Source organism: Canis aureus, chromosome 2, assembly GCF_053574225.1.
Source record: "Canis aureus isolate CA01 chromosome 2, VMU_Caureus_v.1.0, whole genome shotgun sequence".
NCBI lineage: Eukaryota > Metazoa > Chordata > Mammalia > Carnivora > Canidae > Canis > Canis aureus.
In genome coordinates, this window is record NC_135612.1 from 28,127,846 (window position 1) to 28,145,407 (window position 17,562).

The following is a 17,562-nucleotide window of genomic DNA, read 5'->3' on the forward strand; positions in this document are numbered from 1 at the left end:
GCTGGAGTGTGGCCAGAGGTGAGTCACCACAAGGATAAGGGGATTGGGAACCAAGTCACTTAATTATATTACACTACATAATGTTCAGTGAAGGCCTACTATATGCCAGACACTCTTCCTAAGTATCTTTTTATTACACCTAATCCTCATAATAATCCAATGAGGATGGTTCTATTGTTATCCTCATTTAACAGATGAGGAAATTAAGATTGAAAAGTTAATTGTCCAATATGATGGTGCTAGTATGGTAAGGCACATCTTAAAAGTCTATGCCTTTGGTTGGGGGAAATGAGGAAGAGTCAGTATAGGGAAACATGATACCTACCTTTAAATTTTTGAAGAGCTATCATATGGAAGAAACCATAAACTTTTTCTATGGATGCCCAGAGACTAATATGTGGACAAACAGGCAAACCCTCATTCTTTAATCCCTGAAAGGGACAAATGAGTGTGGATGGATGGATGGATAGATGGATGGATGGATGGATGGATGGAGTGTGAGAATGAGAGAGAAGCAAGAGCCTGGAACCTAATAAATAGTAAATGTTTGTTATTATTTTCCCAAGAATGTTCATGATATTTTAAATATCCAAACACGATAACAGGTAAATCATTTTTAATTTTACCAATTGTCACAAATTGATCCATTGTTTTGGGAAAAAAAAGAGATACTGGCACATGGCAAATACCACAAACAGTCAAGAACATATTAGATCAAGATAGATTAGAACTCTGACTTTTAAAAAGATCTTCTACAACTTGATCTATTTTTATTTAACAATCAAAAATAAGTGTTTCATTGAGCATCTATTACCAGGCCCAGCACAGTGCTAAATACTTTGAGGAAAAATATGAGAACATCATATTGTCCTTGTCCTTAAGTAGTTTACAATCTAGCTGTTTGTGACTTTTTAACATTTATTTTTTATTGGGGGTGAAGGGACAAAGGGAGAGGGAGAGAGAAAATGCCAAGCAGGCTCCATCCAGTGTGGACACAGGGCTCGATCTCACAACTCTGAGATCAGGACCTGAGTGGAAATCAAGATGTTTAACAGACTGAGCCACCCACGTGCTCCTCATAAGACATACATTTAAAAAATTCTAGGACCTAATCTTTTTCTTTTTTTTTAAAGACCTAACACCTTTAAGTAAAATCATCTTTGAAAGTAATCACTTTGGAAAGTTATAAACTTATTTCAATGACCCTGCTATTGCTCAAAAACATTTTTTGCATCTCTTCCTTTGGGATTGCCCTTGGAGTCATTATACAAATCACATAAGAAAAGCAGACTCATTGCTCTTCCTTCTTCTGCAAGCACCCAGTTTAGTTGCCTGAATTAATCATTAGATTTGGTGTTCAGCGACTTCTGGTTATTTTAAAATCTCAGATTCACCCTAAAAGACAAATTTTGCTATTCTCAATGACCTTCAAAAGAATGTACCACAGCATTACTGGACAGTAAGCAGCTGGAGGACCAGGGGCCTTTCTCCTTATCTTTGCAGCATCCAGCTGGGTGCTTGTCTACCACAAGAGTGCAAGGTGCTGGCTTGAACTGAAGGGCCAGCAGCACCTTAGCTGTGCAGCTAGAGATAGCAGGGCGGGCTGAGGGGAAAGGCGAGGAAGAGTTCCAGACGGGGCTGGGGCTCGAGGGGGGATTTCTTTCTGTTCTGTTCTTTCGGTGTTTTCTTTCACTACTCCTTAGGCATCCGGCTGTGATAGTGAAGGACAAAAAGGTCTGCCCGAAGCTGGTAGCAGATTTTCCCAATACTCCCTTCTGGCCCTGGGTTTGAAAAAAAATAATTAGTTTCAAAATGCATACCTATTTTATAAATCCAATATGTTTTATATATATTTGCATGTATGTGCATGTGTATACATATTTGCCAAATACACAGAGGTGTGGTGGACAATCAGGCTAAAGTAGAACTTCAGTTTCAACATACAGACTGAAAAACTATGTCCATTAATGCCTTTCTCACATTTCCGTCAAAAACAAGCATTGGGTGTCATCCCACCTTTCAGATAAAAACCATGTGTTTGAAATCTGGAGGTATTTAAAATTACCAGGAAGGACAGTCAGAACTCCCAAATAGGGGATATTTGGAGTGACCTGCTGAAAAAGACAGGATCCGAAAGGGAAGTAGCAGGCAGAGGAGACTGTGATGCCCATGGCATGAGAAGCACAGACAAAAAGTTCCCAGTGGCAGCCTGGAGGGAACCATGGCAGCACCCGTGACGATGTGCCAGGCCCAGAAAATGTGCTTTTCCTACTAGGCTGTCAGCCAAGGACAGACAGCTTACTCCCCTTTCCATCCTCTCTTCTCTCCCTTTGAATTGGAAGAGATCAGAAATGCTGGTTAGCAAGATGGGAAGGGAGGGTTGCAAGCATAAGACCGAGAAATAGAAGGATCAGCTTGGCCTTCCCTAGTTTCCTGCCTATTAAAGACAATTGCTGGAAAACCAAAGAAAAATGTAAGATTCATGGGTTCCAGTTTTGATTTTACATGGAACTGAACGTTTCTTTTTTCTTTTTTTTTTCTTTAAGCAGGCTCCATGCCCAGTGTGGAGCCCAATGTAGGACTTGAACTCACAATCCTGAGATTAAGACATGAGCTAAGACCAAAAGTCAGATGCTTAACTGACTGAGCCACCCAGGTACCCCTGGAACTGAACACAATTAATTACTGAATTAAAATTGGGTTTGCTAAGTAAGGTGGTCATGGAGCTTTCTATGGCCTAAGACTATCCAACAAAGTCCTGAGGCATGTGAATATTTTCAAATACGGAGAGAGGAAACACTGTGCCCATGAGCAGGCTTAAAGAAACAGAGGGAGACAAAAATAAAGTTGTATTCTGACGACTATATTTCATGAATCCTGTTTGTTTAATATGACAAATTTATTTCATGAATCCTGTTTAATATGTTTGTAAATGTTATTTATTAGCTTTACATTTTTATAATAAATTTACAGACTAAGCTTGAAAGACTTAGTTATAATTTCAGAGCAGAACACAATGGTTATACACCTTGATGATGAAAAAGTAATGGTCTAAGTTAAGAAGCCAAGAGGTGGGATCCCTGGGTGGCGCAGCGGTTTAGCGCCTGCCTTTGGCCCAGGGCATGATCCTGGAGACCCGGGATTGAATCCCACGTCGGGCTCCCGGTGCATGGAGCCTGTTTCTCCCTCTGCCTATGTCTCTGCCTCTCTCTCTCTGTGTGACTATCATAAATAAATAAAAATTAAAAAAAAAAAAAGAAGCCAAGAGGTAGGTGAGGGAGGAAGATTAGAGGGGAGCAAAAAGTTCATTCTTATTTTACAGAATGGAAGTAAGAGATAATATATGTTGGCAAATTGAATATAAGTTAAAAAAAGAAAAAATAAAAAAAATAAGAGATACTGCTTTACATCAATGAATGGTTAAATGGAAAATTCAAACTTAAAAGATAATCAACAGAAGAAATAAAAATGTAATAAATCAAAATTGGGAAAAATGGAGCTGGGAGAGAAGGGAAATATTACATGGTTTAAATGCCTCTGCTTTTGTAAAGGGTTACCAGTAATTACAGCTTAAAATTGATAAACCAGAAATGAGGTATAAGAAGAACACAAATGGCCAACCGGTCATTACCTTTGGGAATGGGACTGGTGTCAGGAGGGGGGAAACTTAAAGTTTTAATTTTATATACTCGAGGGATGCCTGGGTGGCTCAGTGGTTGAGCATCTGCCTTCGGCTCAGGTTCATCCCAGGGTCCTGGGATCAAGTCCTGCATCGGGCTCCCTGCATGGAGCCTGCTTCTCCCTCTGCCTCTGTGTCATTTTAAATGAATACAATCTTTTAAAATAATAATAATTTTATATACTCGGATACTTTTTGAATTTTTATTGCATGCATAGTATTTCTAACAATAAATAAAATGAGATTAGACAAAAATAGTATGTTAATAAAAAAATTCCTACCTGGCTCTAATCCAGGGTTTGGTGTGCATATTAAGGCCACTTCCCCAGCTGCCATGTTTTTCTGAAGCTGGAGGCAAAAACCCCCTTTCTGGGGCCAGCTCCTCAGCAATAGCCCTGATGTGATAGGGCTCAAATCCACAGCACCCGCCAATGTACCGGACCCCCAGGTTGTAGGCCTCTCTGGCGTATTTTTGAATATCCCATCTGGTTGCAACTCGGGGTTCTAGCCCTGCAACACAATAATCACAGCGTTTCTATTACTGTCCCTATATTCAAATCATAGGTGCTGTGGTGGGCAAATGATGAACTTTAGGTGATGCTCATTTCTCATTAGCATTGAATGTTTTTTGTCTTACATAGTCTCTTTCTGTAAGACGGGATCATAACCATTCATGATAGCCATTTCCATGTTGTCACCATAAGAAAACACAACCTCTAATATGCCCTAAGCTTACCAAAGGGATATTCTGGGAGATCCACAAACCCGCCTTTGCCACAGTCAGGGGTATGGAACCCCAGGGACTGCACTATCAGGTGTGCCTGCAACCCTGCAGCCTGTAGGCCCTCCTTCATGAGCTTCATTGTCTTCAAGCTGGTGCTCGGCCCAAATCGGCAGTTCACACCCACGATTGCAGCCCCTGTGCAAAGAAATACAGAACTTTTGTATTTTACTTATTTTATTTTTAAATTTTTTTAAAAGTTAACTTTTTTTTTTTTAAGATTTATCCATGAGACATGCAGAGAGAGGCAGAGACACAGGCAGAGGGAGAAGCAGGCTCCCTATGGGGAGCCAGATGTGGGACTCGATTCCAGGACCCCAGGATTGCACCCTGAGCCAAAGGCAGAAGTTCAACCACTGAGCCACCCAGGCATCCTTTATTTTTTAATAGTTGGAAATTGCCTTAGAGATTAGGATTAGGCAATCCTTCTCCACCTCCCAAGTTTTACAAATAGGGAAACCAATTCCAGTTCTTCTTTTATTTCTGAACTGCTCTTGCAAGATTAAGGAACCTTTGTTAAATTTCATAAACGACAGCTGAACCGCTTATCCCATTATGAGTCCAAATTACCTGCCTTCACCAGCTTAACGGCACATTCTCCAGGTGTCACACCACACATGTCTCCGTCTGGGCCTATGCACATGGTAACTGCCACAGGCTTACCCGATTCTTTTAAGACTTCCACAGCCCATACAGCTTCTTCTGCATGCTCAAAATACTAAGAGAAATCTCACTTTTTCTATTGGTCCAAACATAAAGCAGATTTTGAAAGGTGGAATGCAAATGTTGCAAAACAGTTATAAAAATGACCAAGTATATATAGTAAAACTTGCTGAGGAATAGGTCTTTAGCAGACTAAAGAATACTTTTCTGAGTTAACATTTCAATTCCTTTAAGAATAATATATAGATTTTGATTCAGAGATCATCAATTCAGCAAGATGATGAGTGTTACAAAAACAAAAAAAAAAAACAAAAAAAGAAACAAAAACAAAAATGAAACCCACAAAGGCTTTTAACGTAATTGAGTATTTAAAAATCATCATGATTTTGAAGGAATGAAAGTTGTAATAATAAATTTTATTTTGTTTTATTTTAAAGATTTATTTATTTATTTGAGAAAGAGTATGTGAGTGGGGAGAGGGGGAGCGGGAGAGAGAGAATTCCAAGCAGACTCCACATTGAGCACAGAGCCTGACTCGGGGCTCGACCCCATGATCCATGAGATCATGACTTGAGCCGAAACCAAGAGTCCCATGCTTAACCAACTGAGCCACTGAGGCACCAATGCTAACAGATTTTAGACCCTTCTTTTATAGAACTGGGGTAATCTCTGAAAAATAATGACTAGTTTATTATGCTTTATACTTCAAAGCGCTTTTTATTCACTTCTCATTAGATGTTCATAAGCGCTCCATGCAGTAGGGAGAAATATGATGATTTCCCCCAATGAGACCACTAGGCACAGAGCAAGGAGGAATAGCTACTGAGTTTCTTTGTTGAGGGTGGACATGACACCCCGTTTGGTAAACCCAGGTCATTTGCAGGGGTCTTCCCAGGAACCCCCTTAAGGGCCACAATTGAAAAGCTGACCTTAAGTAAGCAAGGAAAGGCCAGCTAAAGTCTCCCTGTGTTCTTCCTCCTTGACTTAGATTCTGTAGGAATGGCAGAGAGGGTCCACAGAGAGGTTCTTAAAAAAACAAACTTGTGTTCCCACCCATCCGGAGAATCCACTGGGTGGAGTTGTGCCCATCCCTGCAGATGATTGTTGCCAGGTGTGTCTTACAGGCTTTGGTGTTCTTGAGCCTCGGGAAGGTTGACAAAGCAAGCTTTTTGGTGGATTCAGAGAGTGCCAGGGGAACAGCAGCTGGGAGGTGGCTGTCCTTGCTAGGGGCAGAGACTTGGCCTGAGAGCTTGACTCCAGGTGGTAGCAAAGGTGGAACATAGGGGGTGAGGGCTTTTTAATTTTTGGAATTGGAAGGAAGAGAATGTTCTGGGCCTTCATGTCCAGTCAATGACCAATTCTCATTGATTCTTTTTTCAAAATGTCACTCACATTCTATAGCTTGAGTGGAAACAGGCGGATGGGAGTGAGCAAAGAATGGACAGAGGAGGGCAAGGAAACTACTTGGCACCGAGTGTTATTAGTGGGGCCTACACGAGTCCGAGCAGCCACCTGGCTCCTAAGCTTTGCTCTCTCGCAGCCTCTGGCCCTCGCCCAGTGACTTCCTGCCCTGCCCCTCCACAGGAGAGGTTCCTCCAGGAAGCACTGTCCCCTTTCCACCCAACAGTGCAGGGCTCCCTGCTGAGTCAGCTGCTACAACCACCCAGAAGAAAACCAAGGCCACGGTCAGGCCTGTCCTGGGTCTGCCCTTTGGCTTCACTAGAACCTAGGTACAAGTGAGAGGATGTTTGCCTTGACTGCAGTGTGTGTGCACAAACCTTTGACCCTGTACCCTGAGGAAATGAAGGCACAAAGCAACCCAATGCCCCTGTGAAACCTGAAGACCATGCAGTGGGATTTGTCAGAAGAGAGCAAATCCTTTCCCTAAGATCCTAGGCTTACCTCTGCAATCAAGAAGTCCACATTTTTCCTTATGAAAACCTCTAGCTGGAGTTGAAAGAGTTTTTTAACTCTAGCTTCATCCTTGTGGTGTCTGTACACTGATGTCTGGGAGATCCCTCCTGCCACCAAAGCATCACCTTTGCCAGCCACCTCCCTGGCAAGGTCACAGGCAGCAGCATTCACATCTTCCCACTGAGGTTAGAGAGCAAGGGTTCAGATGGCGAGCCCGGCATTGTAGAGGTAAAATGTAAGATACCGAAGGGGGCAATAAGCAAGTAGGATGAGTTCAAGTCATGGTTTAAACTGCAATTTGAGGAGGGATAGGGGAACCGGGTGATGGGCATTCAGGAAGGCACAGGATGCAATGAGCACTGCGTGCTATATGCAACTGATGAATCATGAAATTTTACCTCTGAAACTAATAATATACTGTATCTTAATTGATTGAATCTAAATCAAAATGAAATTTTAAAAATCTGAGAGGACCAGAAGAGTTGGGTACTTTCTCCTCTACTACCAGTGAGCTTCTAATTCCATTACTGTACTCACCACACAGGATTTTTGTAAATGTTTGTTTGTTTGCCTCCCTCACTTGACCGTGAGCCTCTTCAGAATAGGGTCTTTGGCTTTCTTTCATCTTTGTTTCGAGCATAGATTGGACTATTACTGGTACTCAAAAAATGTTGGTTGGTGGCAGGCATAAATGCGCATGAATGTTTACAACTTCTAACACTTTACCTGTACAGGCTATCTCACAGTCCTTCCACATTCTTCCTCTTATCTACTATTCTCAACAAGCCTATGCATTTAAGCATAAATTATCTGCATTTTGCAGAGAGAAACCCAGTGCTCCACGCAGTCAAGTGTCTTGCACAAAATCACACATCCTACAGGTGGCATCAAACCTAATTCTTTTCATTCCTAGGCCAGTGCTGTGTTCCCAAGGACCACCCTGTCTCCAGATGGGAAAGTCAGAAGAGAAGAAGGTAGAAGAAGGTGAAATAAGGGGCATCTAGAAAGTGTTCTTTCTCTACAAAAAAGTAGCACAGAAGGATGACCATGTCCTTCCAATGGCCTATTCCTTCCTAATCCTATCTCCCCACCTCCCCGACCCCAGCTAAAGAGCAGAAAAAAGCTCATTTACATGGTACATATTCATTTACATAATAATTAATTTCCTAATAGACATCTTATGTAGAGTTTTTAATAAACTATAGGAACACATCAGGTCAGTTTCATAACCTGCAGTCAAGAGGTTAGTTTTATCATAAATCCCTAACACTCACCCCACCCTAAGATCCTCCCTCCCTGCCTCCACCTCCACCCCAACCAAAATTACAGTTACCTTGCTTCCCATATTGTCCTCACTGGCGGAAAAGGTGAAAGTCTGCATGACATTTGATCCTGCTCTCAAAAATTCCATGTGAAGTTGACGAACTACAAAGTAATTTTAAAAATTAAGATTAAAAAGATAAAAATCATAAGAGCTCTCATTTGTAGCAAAACATCTCTTTCAAGCACTAGTACTTGTAAAAAATTGCAGATAAAGGTCAGTAGAGTTCAAGGACAGGACATGGGAGAGTCAATGCTAAATTGAGGCTGTTTGGAGCGACCTCATATTGTCCTGTCAATGGGCCTCAATGGTCTTGTCAGTCTTCGGCAGACATTAAGGCCTGGTTGGCCAATTGCTCCTTGGTCTTTTGGTCTAGAGAGGGTTTATTTGTTTGCCTGTGTTGTGGAAGACGTAGTTGCTCCACTTACAGTCAAGAAATCCTTACACGAGGAAATTCTCATAGTGGACCAGGTGTGTGTGAGTGGTGCCCCCACCAAGTTCATTCAACAGCAGGCGGCTTGGGAGACACAGCCAGGGAGCTTCCGTTGGCCTATCAGGACACCCTTCCCTTCTCTCTCTTCATCTCTCCCCAACCCCAATCCTCATCCTTGCCATTTCAACACTTTCTGGCTTAGCAAAAAGATCTTCTAAAATTAAGAATAAGTTGGATGCTACCTGGTACCTGGGTAGCTCAGCGGTTGAGCGTCTGCCTTCGGCTCAGGGCACGATCCTGGGATCCGGGATCGAGTCCCACATCAGGCTCCTTGCATGGAGCCTGCTACTCCCTCTGCCTGTGTCTCTGTCTCTCTCTCATTGTCTCTCATGAATAAATAAATAAAATCTTTTTAAAAAATTAAGAATAAGTTCTCCATGGGCCAGATGAAAACTTTGAGCTAAGTGCCAGAGAAACAAAACTTGGTCTTACCATATAACTCTGCGTATCCAATGAAACAATAAAACTGTCCAGTGGGTACAGTATGATGTGTTGGGCTTTTCATGCAGGTTAACTCACAAGTTCTAACAACTAGCCCATGTCATCCTGTCCTGTGACATGAGTCAAGAATCTGATCCTGGGTGGCTCAGTCGGTTGAGTGACTGGCTCTTGGTTTTGGCTCAGGTCATTATCTCAGGGTCATAATATTGGGCCCTGCATTGGGGGTACTTGTCCTTCTCTGTCTACTCCTGCCCCACTCACACACTCATTCTCAAAAATAAATAAATCTTTAAAAAAAAAAGACACTGATCATTGGGAAAGTCAAATGACTTGTCAGTGGAAGAATCAAGACAGCATCCCAGGTTTCTTGGACACATGGTGCATAGATGAATACCATCAGAGCAAACCAAAATCCCATTCCCGGCTTCTATTCATTTCATTCGTTTGCTTTATTTTCCACTTTAATTTAGGAGATTGCCCTCAAAAAAAAAAAAAAAAAGAGTAAAAATAGAGTTAAAGTTCCAGTTTTTTTTTTAATTTTTATTTATTTATGATAGTCACACAGAGAGAGAGAGAGGCAGAGACATAGGCAGAGGGAGAAGCAGGCTCCATGCACCAGGAGCCCGACATGGGATTTGATCCCGGGTCTCCAGGATCATGCCCTGGGCCAAAGGCAGGCGCCAAACCGCTGCGCCACCCAGGGATCCCTAAAGTTCCAGTTTGATGTTCCTTGCCAATCCCATCATAGTTGCTACCTCCAACTTTTATTGTTTTTTTTCTAGCTCAGGGGATGAGGCAAAACTGCGTTGATTTCTTCACACCCCTCTCCCCCAACAAAGCCCAAATGTCTACTGTCTATGCTCTGTTAATTTGGTGGTTACTATTAATCATCTTTACCAAACACATGGACACAGTATAATATGTAAATTAGTCAGGAAGATTAATGTGAAGCAATAACAGTTTTACTATGTTAAGGAAACTCTTGAATATCCACAGGGTGAATATTCATGGAACAAATATTAAGTTGCATGTTTTATTTTTTATTTTTAAAAATTTTTTTATTTATTATTTATGATAGTCACACAGAGAGAGAGAGAGAGAGAGGCAGAGACACAGGCAGAGGGAGAAGCAGGCCCCATGCACCGGGAGCCCGACGTGGGATTCGATCCCGGGTCTCCAGGATCGCGCCCTGGGCCAAAGGCAGGCGCCAAACCGCTGCGCCACCCAGGGGTCCCAAGTTGCATGTTTTAGCACCCCCTGTATATGAAGTGTGGAGGTGGGTGGTTGGGCACGGAGAGGCCATTTTCCTACATATGCTTCAGGCCATGCACTGTCACTGTCTCTACATCTTGGTGACTCTGGCAAGTGAAACAGTCCTTGGACAACACTCAAAATTATTTCTTAATCTTCCTTCAGTCAAATTTAAGCAAATTGTCACCCAGATAAACACTCTTGGGAGACGCCGGCACTGACCTGCATCGGGATGGTGTACTACGGCCTCTGGAGTCCAGAGCCCAGCCTTCACGTAGCCCCTCTTCTCCAGAGTTATGAGAAAGCTGCCGTCTCCAACCACAACCTCTCCACTATCCAGACGTTCCAAAATACCCTGAAGAAGAAAAAGAAAAAAAATCACCTATAATACCTCTTTTTTTCCTAAAAGCAGTCTCCAATTTTAGGAAAGGTGGTACCATGTTCTTATTGCTCCAGTTCTGTTAAAATCTTCAGTCTAATATTTCAGAAAGATTGAAAATTTTTATATTTCTTGGACATTCCAGTTATTTTTGTGCATAGTGCTGTATTTTTTCCTCAAATAACATTTAATCTGAGTCAAATTATAGTGAAAGTGCTAATTCCATGATAGTTATTTTGGTTTTTCAACATGTCAGTGGCAGATGCTGATAGTAGCCTAATTAATATGTGTTTCCTCTCCTTTTCTTTGTTCATGTATTTCATTTGGGGAGACAATGTCCCCTACTTAAAAAAGATCCTTGGGCTCCCTTGCGGCTAGGAGTGGCTATACATATGACATGGTGCTGGCCAATGAGGCATAGGTGGAACTCAGTTAAAGATTTCTGGAAAAGTTTTGCTTTCCTGATATAGATGGGCACTCCCTTCCATCTAGGCATTTTTGTCCTCCTTCTATCTGTAATGTCACCGTAAGTCCTGGAGGTATAGCAGTCATCTCTCAGCCATGCCATTGAAAGTCACACACTAAGGCTGGTGGAGCCAACTAACAGCTGGTATAACTTGCATCTGGGTGTATTTATTTATTTATTTATTTATTTATTTATGATTTCATTTATTTATTTGACAGAGAGAGCGCACGCACAAGCAGCAGGAGTGGCAGGCAGAAAGAGAGGGAGAAGCAGGCTCCCCAAGGAGCAGGGAGCCCAATGCGGGGCTCCACCCCAGGACCCTGGGATCATGACTTGAGCCAAAGGCAGAAGCTTAACCAACTGAGCCACCTGGGCACCCCTGGCGGGGTCTTATAATGACAACTTAGGCAGCTGCAGCAGCCATGGATTGCAAAACCTCATTTTAGGGCAAAAATAGCCCTTTTGTGTGTGTGTAAACCGCTACACACAATCCTAAGGGACACAAAGTTTCATAACTATGCCCTGCATTTTCCAGCATGTTCACATACAGGTTTTCATTTGGTATTCTGGACAGCTCCGTAAGTTTGGCAGGCCAGACAGTTTTTATTCTCATTTTATAAATGAGGAAAGTGATGTTGAGAGAGGCTAAGTGGTTTGTACAAGACCACAGAGCTAAGTAAGTAAAAAAGCAGACTTTAGATCGTCTAAATTCTTAATCTAGTCCCTTTGTAGTCCCACTTCTATATGCGGCCCACCTATACTTGAATAAGTAAATTTGGATGTTACAGAATTGTGTCTCCCCTCCCCCTCCAATCTCTCACAGGGTTATGCCAAGGGTAACTACTTAACACTTCTTAGAAATGTCCTCCCTCTTCCTTTTCCTCACAGCCACAGGCCATGCACTGCCCCCTCCCCCTCCATTACTGAAAAGGCTTCCAAGCCACTCCAGCCCCCTCTGTTGTATCTTCCCTGGCTGCAGAGCAAGGCCTTGTCTGACCTACTCTGGGATTACTTCCACCTCTGTGTTCTGCCTAAGGTCAAACACCCTCCATTCCTGCCTCTACCTCTCTCAGGTATCTGGTTACTTCCCGGTCTCCTCCGGTTGGCTTTAAAATGCTTGAGGCTCAGGTGACAAATCTTATTTGCCTCTATCCCTACCATCTCAGCACCTAACAAAGAGCAGGCCCTTAATAAACTGTGCCAAGAGTTAGCAGACAGATAAGACTTTTGAAAATGTCACTGGTCTCATATAGCTACAAGTTTGGTCCTGAGGAGGGGAAAAAAAATAGTCTTTAACAGAACATCAGTTAGGGTTTTAAGAAATTATAGCGCTTATTTCAATTGTATCTTCATGATAACAAGTAAAGACATTTTGATCTGTTATCTAGATGTTTATCCAAAAGTATAAAATGTGCCAGTTTTCTAAACAGCCATTTGCAAACTAACTACATTATCAAGATTTGAATAAGCAGCACTGTAAATTAATCTGCAGTACATTTATATTTTCATTCCATCCTCCCTTCAGTGTGGCAGTGAATCTGCCTGGGATCTGGTCGTGAGCTCTGAGAGCCAGTTGTGCTTCCTTTTTGCAGATCTCAGTATCTAGACTTCAGGTCTGGCTTCAGGGCACCTCTGTTCACACCTGGAGCAGGTGACCTTTTCCCTCTGGCCAGAGATCTCTTCTGCCTGAAACTGCCACCAGGACTGCGCTTGTGGATTAAGGAAGCTCCAGGAGGTGCCCCCTAAGGCAATTAAATGAATTCTTATAATGTACCTCTTAGCTGACAGGAGAGGTGAGAGTAGCTGTTTCCCACTAACTTTTTAACTCAGAGGTACACACTGACATGGATTATCATAGGATAATCTTGGTGTTGCAAGAGCAGAGGCTGGGAAGAAATTGGACAGGGACAGCATATTTTAAAAACCTTTTTAAAAAAACAAACTAAAGGTGAGTATTACAGAAAGTTTACCCAAAGAAATCAGCACGTCTTTATCTTTTTATGAAGATCATTTTCTTCCATGCCCATATTTTTATAAGCAGAAAGACGTATCCAAAGATTTTTTTAATGTTAAACCCATATTCCACGTCCTATGTAATTACCATAATTATTTCCCTCCTTACACGTATAAAGTATATAAATATTTTTACATAATCAGTGTGTGACAGGGTGTAACTCCTTTTGTAACTTTGCCAAAGCAGTTTGCTTGTTCCCGTACTTGGCTTCTCCGTTAGCTGCCTAATAACGTATTAAGTGGGTGCACCTTTATTTAGGGAGCCCATCATCCGCGGCATCTTGGTCGGTCCTAAGTTTTTAGCGTAAGTAGATCAGTGGTGCATATTTGCACGTCCCTGCAGCTTCTCCCTCCGCGCTCCCTCTGAACTTCCAGGCGCATGTGAGTTGCTTTGGGGGATCCCGGAGATGTCCTGCGTTCAGCTCATACCTTTCCTAATTTCGTCACCCTTTCTCCATCACATACCCAGGGGAGAAGGGGGGGGGGGCAAAGCTGGCAGTCGGTGGGCAGATGGGGAAAGAGGCCTAGAGAAGGAGCCCGGGAGACCTGAGTGGTGGGGGGAGGCCGAGCCCCCGCACCGACCCTGCGCCCCCTCCCCGCGGCCTCCCCTCCCCACCCCTCCTCGGCAGCCTCACGTCTGGGAGTGTCTGCACCGACACTGGTTTCAGGCCAGCCCGACACCTGCAGGGAAGGTGGGACCCGAGTTGAGGCGAAGGCCTGACGGTGTAGGTGGGCTGAGGGTAGAAGATGTGAGCCTGGCCCCCGAATCTGAAGCTAGACCCCAAATCTCCGCTTCACCCTGGACCAGCAAGTCGCCCGCCTGAGCTAGTCGCCTGCCTCTCTGGGCCTCAGTTTCCTCACCTGGAGAATGGGCATCATTGTGAAAGCGGGATAATGTGCGTCCGCCGTCCGCGCTCTGTAACGGGCCCCCCAGTCCCCCAACCCTGCGCGGAGGCCGCGGTCACCCCGGCCCCCGCGGGCGCCTAAACCGCGGCGCAGGGCCCTGCGGGTGCCGGCAGCCGCCCCGGGCCCCGCCGAGGGCCGAGGTGGGACTCGAACCCCTGGCACCGGAGCCCCGCGGCCGGGGAGGCTGAATACGTCGCGGGCGCCCAGAAACTCACCTTTTTGGCCCCGGGGCCTCCGACGGGTGCCATGGCGCGGCGACCTGTGGGGCCCGGCCTGCGAGCGCGCCGGCCCCGAGCCCGCCCCGAGCCCGGGGGAGCGCCCCCCCGCGGACGCCCGCCCGCCGCAGCAGGTGCCCGGGACGCCAGGCGCACGGGGCGGCAGGTGCACGGGGCAGGCGCACGGGGCGGCAGGTGCACGGGGCGGCAGGTGCACGGGGCAGGCGCACGGGGCGGCAGGTGCACGGGGCGGCAGGCGCACGGGGCAGGTGCCCGCCGGCCTCGCCATGCTCCGTGCGGGCGCGCAGCGGCTGCCGGGCCTCCGGCTGCCGAGCCTCCCCCCGCGGGGCTCCCCGGGCTGTGCGCGCTCCGCCTGGGGCCGCCGAGGGTGAGTGGGGCCGGGGTGCGGGGTGCGGGGTGCGGCGGGGCCGGGGGTCCGGAGAAGGGGCGGGGGGCGGCGGCCCGGGGAGCGGGGGGAGGGACGGGGGTCCGGGGGGTCCGGAGAGGGGGCGGGGTGCGGCGGGCGGGGTGCGGGGCGGCTGCGGGGCGGGGGCGCCGTGGCCTGGGAGGGGCGATGGACTTGCGCGGGATCTCCGCACGCTCCCCCCACGTGCACGCAGGTCCTGGGGCGCCGGGTCGCGGGGTCCCAGCGCGAAGCCGCCCCTCGCGTCCTTCCCCGCAGTCGCCTGTTCATAGGGTCTTGTGTGTTTTGCGGAGACCGCGTGTGTGTGTGTGTGTGTGTGTGTGTGTGTGTGTTCCTGGGTATTCCTCTCTGCCTTCCTTACACCTTGCTTCTTACAGTGTGTCCGGGAGAAGCTCAGGATCCAGCAAGGGAGAAGGTCATGCCAATAAGTATATTAAACCCCGAGCAACACTTACAAAATTAGAGAAGAACGTTCGCGGTGAGACAGTTGAGGGAGGGAGTACACTTTGCTCCAGCTGACTCTCTTCAGCCTGGGAAACGTTGCAGGGAGGAGGTGACCCAAGGTTTATAGAAGCCACACTTCATGATGATTGTGGCTTTTCATGGAATGAAATGATTGTCAGTGTGTTCTTTAGGTAGACTGGGAAAAGTTATTCTCTATATCGTTTGGAAATTAAAAAAAAAAAGTCATGTTCAATTCTTTAGTTTTTTAACTTCTTTTTTTTTAAAGATTGTATTTATTATTCATGATAGACGTAGAGAGGCGGAGACACAGGCAGAGGGAGAAGCAGGCTCCATGCAGGGAGCACGACGTGACTCGATCCTGGGTCTCCAGGATCCCACCCTGGGCCAAAGGCAGCTGCTCAACCGCTGATCCCCCAATTCTTTAGTTTTCTTAGTTATCTACAATGGAACAGAATTACATGGAAGGGGCTCAAAGGCCTCCCCTTGCCTCCTGGAACCAGGGTGCAACAGTCAGGGTTTCTACGCTCCATATGATTAAAGCAGCACTATGCCGACCTCACAGCTACTGTTAAGATATTAGAGAAACTAGGAGAAACCCATTATTCAGAAAAGCTATAGCTACCACAGCCAAGTAAAATTACCATTTAAAAAAATTGTCTTCCAGAGAGGAAAACCCACCCGCATCTGCGGAAACCAGATGGAAAGACAGAGCAGAAACCGTGGTCATTGGAGGCGGCTGCGTTGGAGTGAGTCTGGCTTATCACCTGGCCAAAGCTGGGATGAAAGATGTGGTCCTCCTGGAAAAATCAGAGCTCACTGCTGGATCTACGTGGCACGCAGTAAGAAAAGCACCGCAAAACCGTGATACGCTCTGATCTGTGCACCAGTGCAGCTACATCTCCCCACTTCGAGCCCTTTCGAGGGAGTTTCCTTTCAGTAATGTTGGAAAGTGCAATTACAGTTTAGTTGCTGTACTTCCAGGATGGGATCTACATTTGTAATGTCTCCTCTGTCTTGGACATGTGGCTTCTGGATTCAACCCCGGCTCTGCCATTTTCTGGCCATCCGGCTTGTGGCCACGTACTGAAGTCCCATTCCTGCTGTGCAGATAGGGAGTATTAACAGCACCTACCTAATAGGGTTGTGGCGAAGGTTGAGTTAATACTTGTAAAGTTATTAAACATGATAAATGTTTAGCAAATGTCAGCTTTTGTGTGGAAGGATACTGGCCGGCTGATCTCAAACACAGAGACCTTTGCCTAAACTCTCCTCACCTAGGTTTCAAGATCCTTTGGTTTTTATTTATGATTTTAATTCTGCACTATGAGTCAACAGCGTGGCTTCCTGAGGCTGAGAACTGTGAGGGCCGAGAACATGTGCCAGTGCTTTCGGGTTGTGGTGAATAGACACACGACCGAGTCAGCTGGCTGTATTTAATGATACGCATAATTGTTCCAGTGCTACACGATAATTGGGCTGACATGGACAGTTGCTCAGGTGAATGAAGTGATGACACTCCTCTCGTACCTGTTTGCTGTACCAATTTTCCTGAAGTCAGCTGAGGATGAATGAGGAAGCTCTTGTGACCGTCGGTACCCTTTTGTTTTGGAGAAAGAGTTGGGCAGGGTTAGCCACTACTCATTATCCCTTTCGGTCATTAGTTTTCCTCTGCCCAGACAAGAGGGAACCCTGCCTTTCGGGAACTTCTGAATCTAGGACTCACTCTAGATTGGGGGGTTGTCAAGCACTGAAAGGGCTGCCCCACTCCAGCTGACATTCAGGGAGAGTGCAGCCCAGACCTAAGCCCAGCTGGCCCCAGTATCCTGGGCCTCCCCCACTGGCTGGATGGAAGCTCCTAGAAAAGTCACACCAAACCCGGCTCCTCTCCCCTGCCTGCTTTCCCTTCAGTCCCCTTGTCCCTCGGTCTGAGCAGGAGGTGCGGGCCCCTGGTCTTCCCAGAGTGTAATTTCAGAGCCTTTACAGGCACACTGTCTCTTGTTTCCTCACTTGTCCTTCGGCTGGCTTCCTTCTGTCTGGAGACAGGAGTCTGAGAAGCCACCAACACTCCTGGCTCTTCTCCCCTCCCCAAACTAGGCTTCCTTTCCAGGGAGGCTTCACGTCATCACACAAAAGGAAGTCTGCATTTCTCCC

The 17,562-nt window shown here is 45.8% G+C and overlaps 2 protein-coding genes across 6 annotated transcripts in view; one reads left to right on the forward strand and one right to left on the reverse strand.

The window, feature by feature from the left end:
* Window positions 1-599: 599 nt before the first annotated feature.
* BHMT2 (betaine--homocysteine S-methyltransferase 2) lies at window positions 600-14,680 on the reverse strand. The gene is made up of 8 exons (XM_077867110.1): window positions 14,523-14,680; window positions 10,766-10,898; window positions 8,371-8,462; window positions 7,026-7,217; window positions 5,031-5,178; window positions 4,416-4,598; window positions 3,961-4,189; window positions 600-1,781 (listed from the first exon to the last, which is right to left on the reverse strand). The coding sequence occupies exons 1-8, from the start codon at window positions 14,553-14,555 to the stop codon at window positions 1,700-1,702; spliced, it is 1,092 nt and encodes a 363-aa protein (XP_077723236.1). The 5' UTR covers window positions 14,556-14,680; the 3' UTR covers window positions 600-1,699.
* DMGDH (dimethylglycine dehydrogenase) overlaps window positions 13,665-17,562 on the forward strand; it is a 68,028-nt gene continuing 64,130 nt past the window's right edge. For 2 of the 5 annotated variants that reach the window (XM_077867057.1, XM_077867097.1), the window contains exons 1-3: window positions 14,795-14,910; window positions 15,324-15,374; window positions 16,076-16,250. In XM_077867057.1, coding sequence (XP_077723183.1) covers window positions 14,810-14,910; window positions 15,324-15,374; window positions 16,076-16,250 — 327 coding nt within the window. In that variant the 5' untranslated portion in view covers window positions 14,795-14,809. Of the gene's footprint in view, window positions 13,783-14,766; window positions 14,911-15,323; window positions 15,375-15,543; window positions 15,582-16,075; window positions 16,251-17,562 lie in introns of those variants that run through there. The other 3 variants (XM_077867087.1, XM_077867067.1, XM_077867076.1) reach the window with 3 other exon arrangements.

Bases quoted from the DNA above. Each gene is read 5' to 3' on its own strand.
- BHMT2 (XM_077867110.1), bottom strand. From the start codon at position 14,555: ATGGCACCCGTCGGAGGCCCCGGGGCCAAAAAG. The intron at 7,218-8,370 runs GTAACTGTAATT...CTCTAACCTCAG, and splicing joins AGGACAATATGGGAAGCAAG to TGGGAAGATGTGAATGCTGC. The intron at 5,179-7,025 runs GTAAGCCTAGGA...GATTTCTCTTAG, and splicing joins TGGACTTCTTGATTGCAGAG to TATTTTGAGCATGCAGAAGA.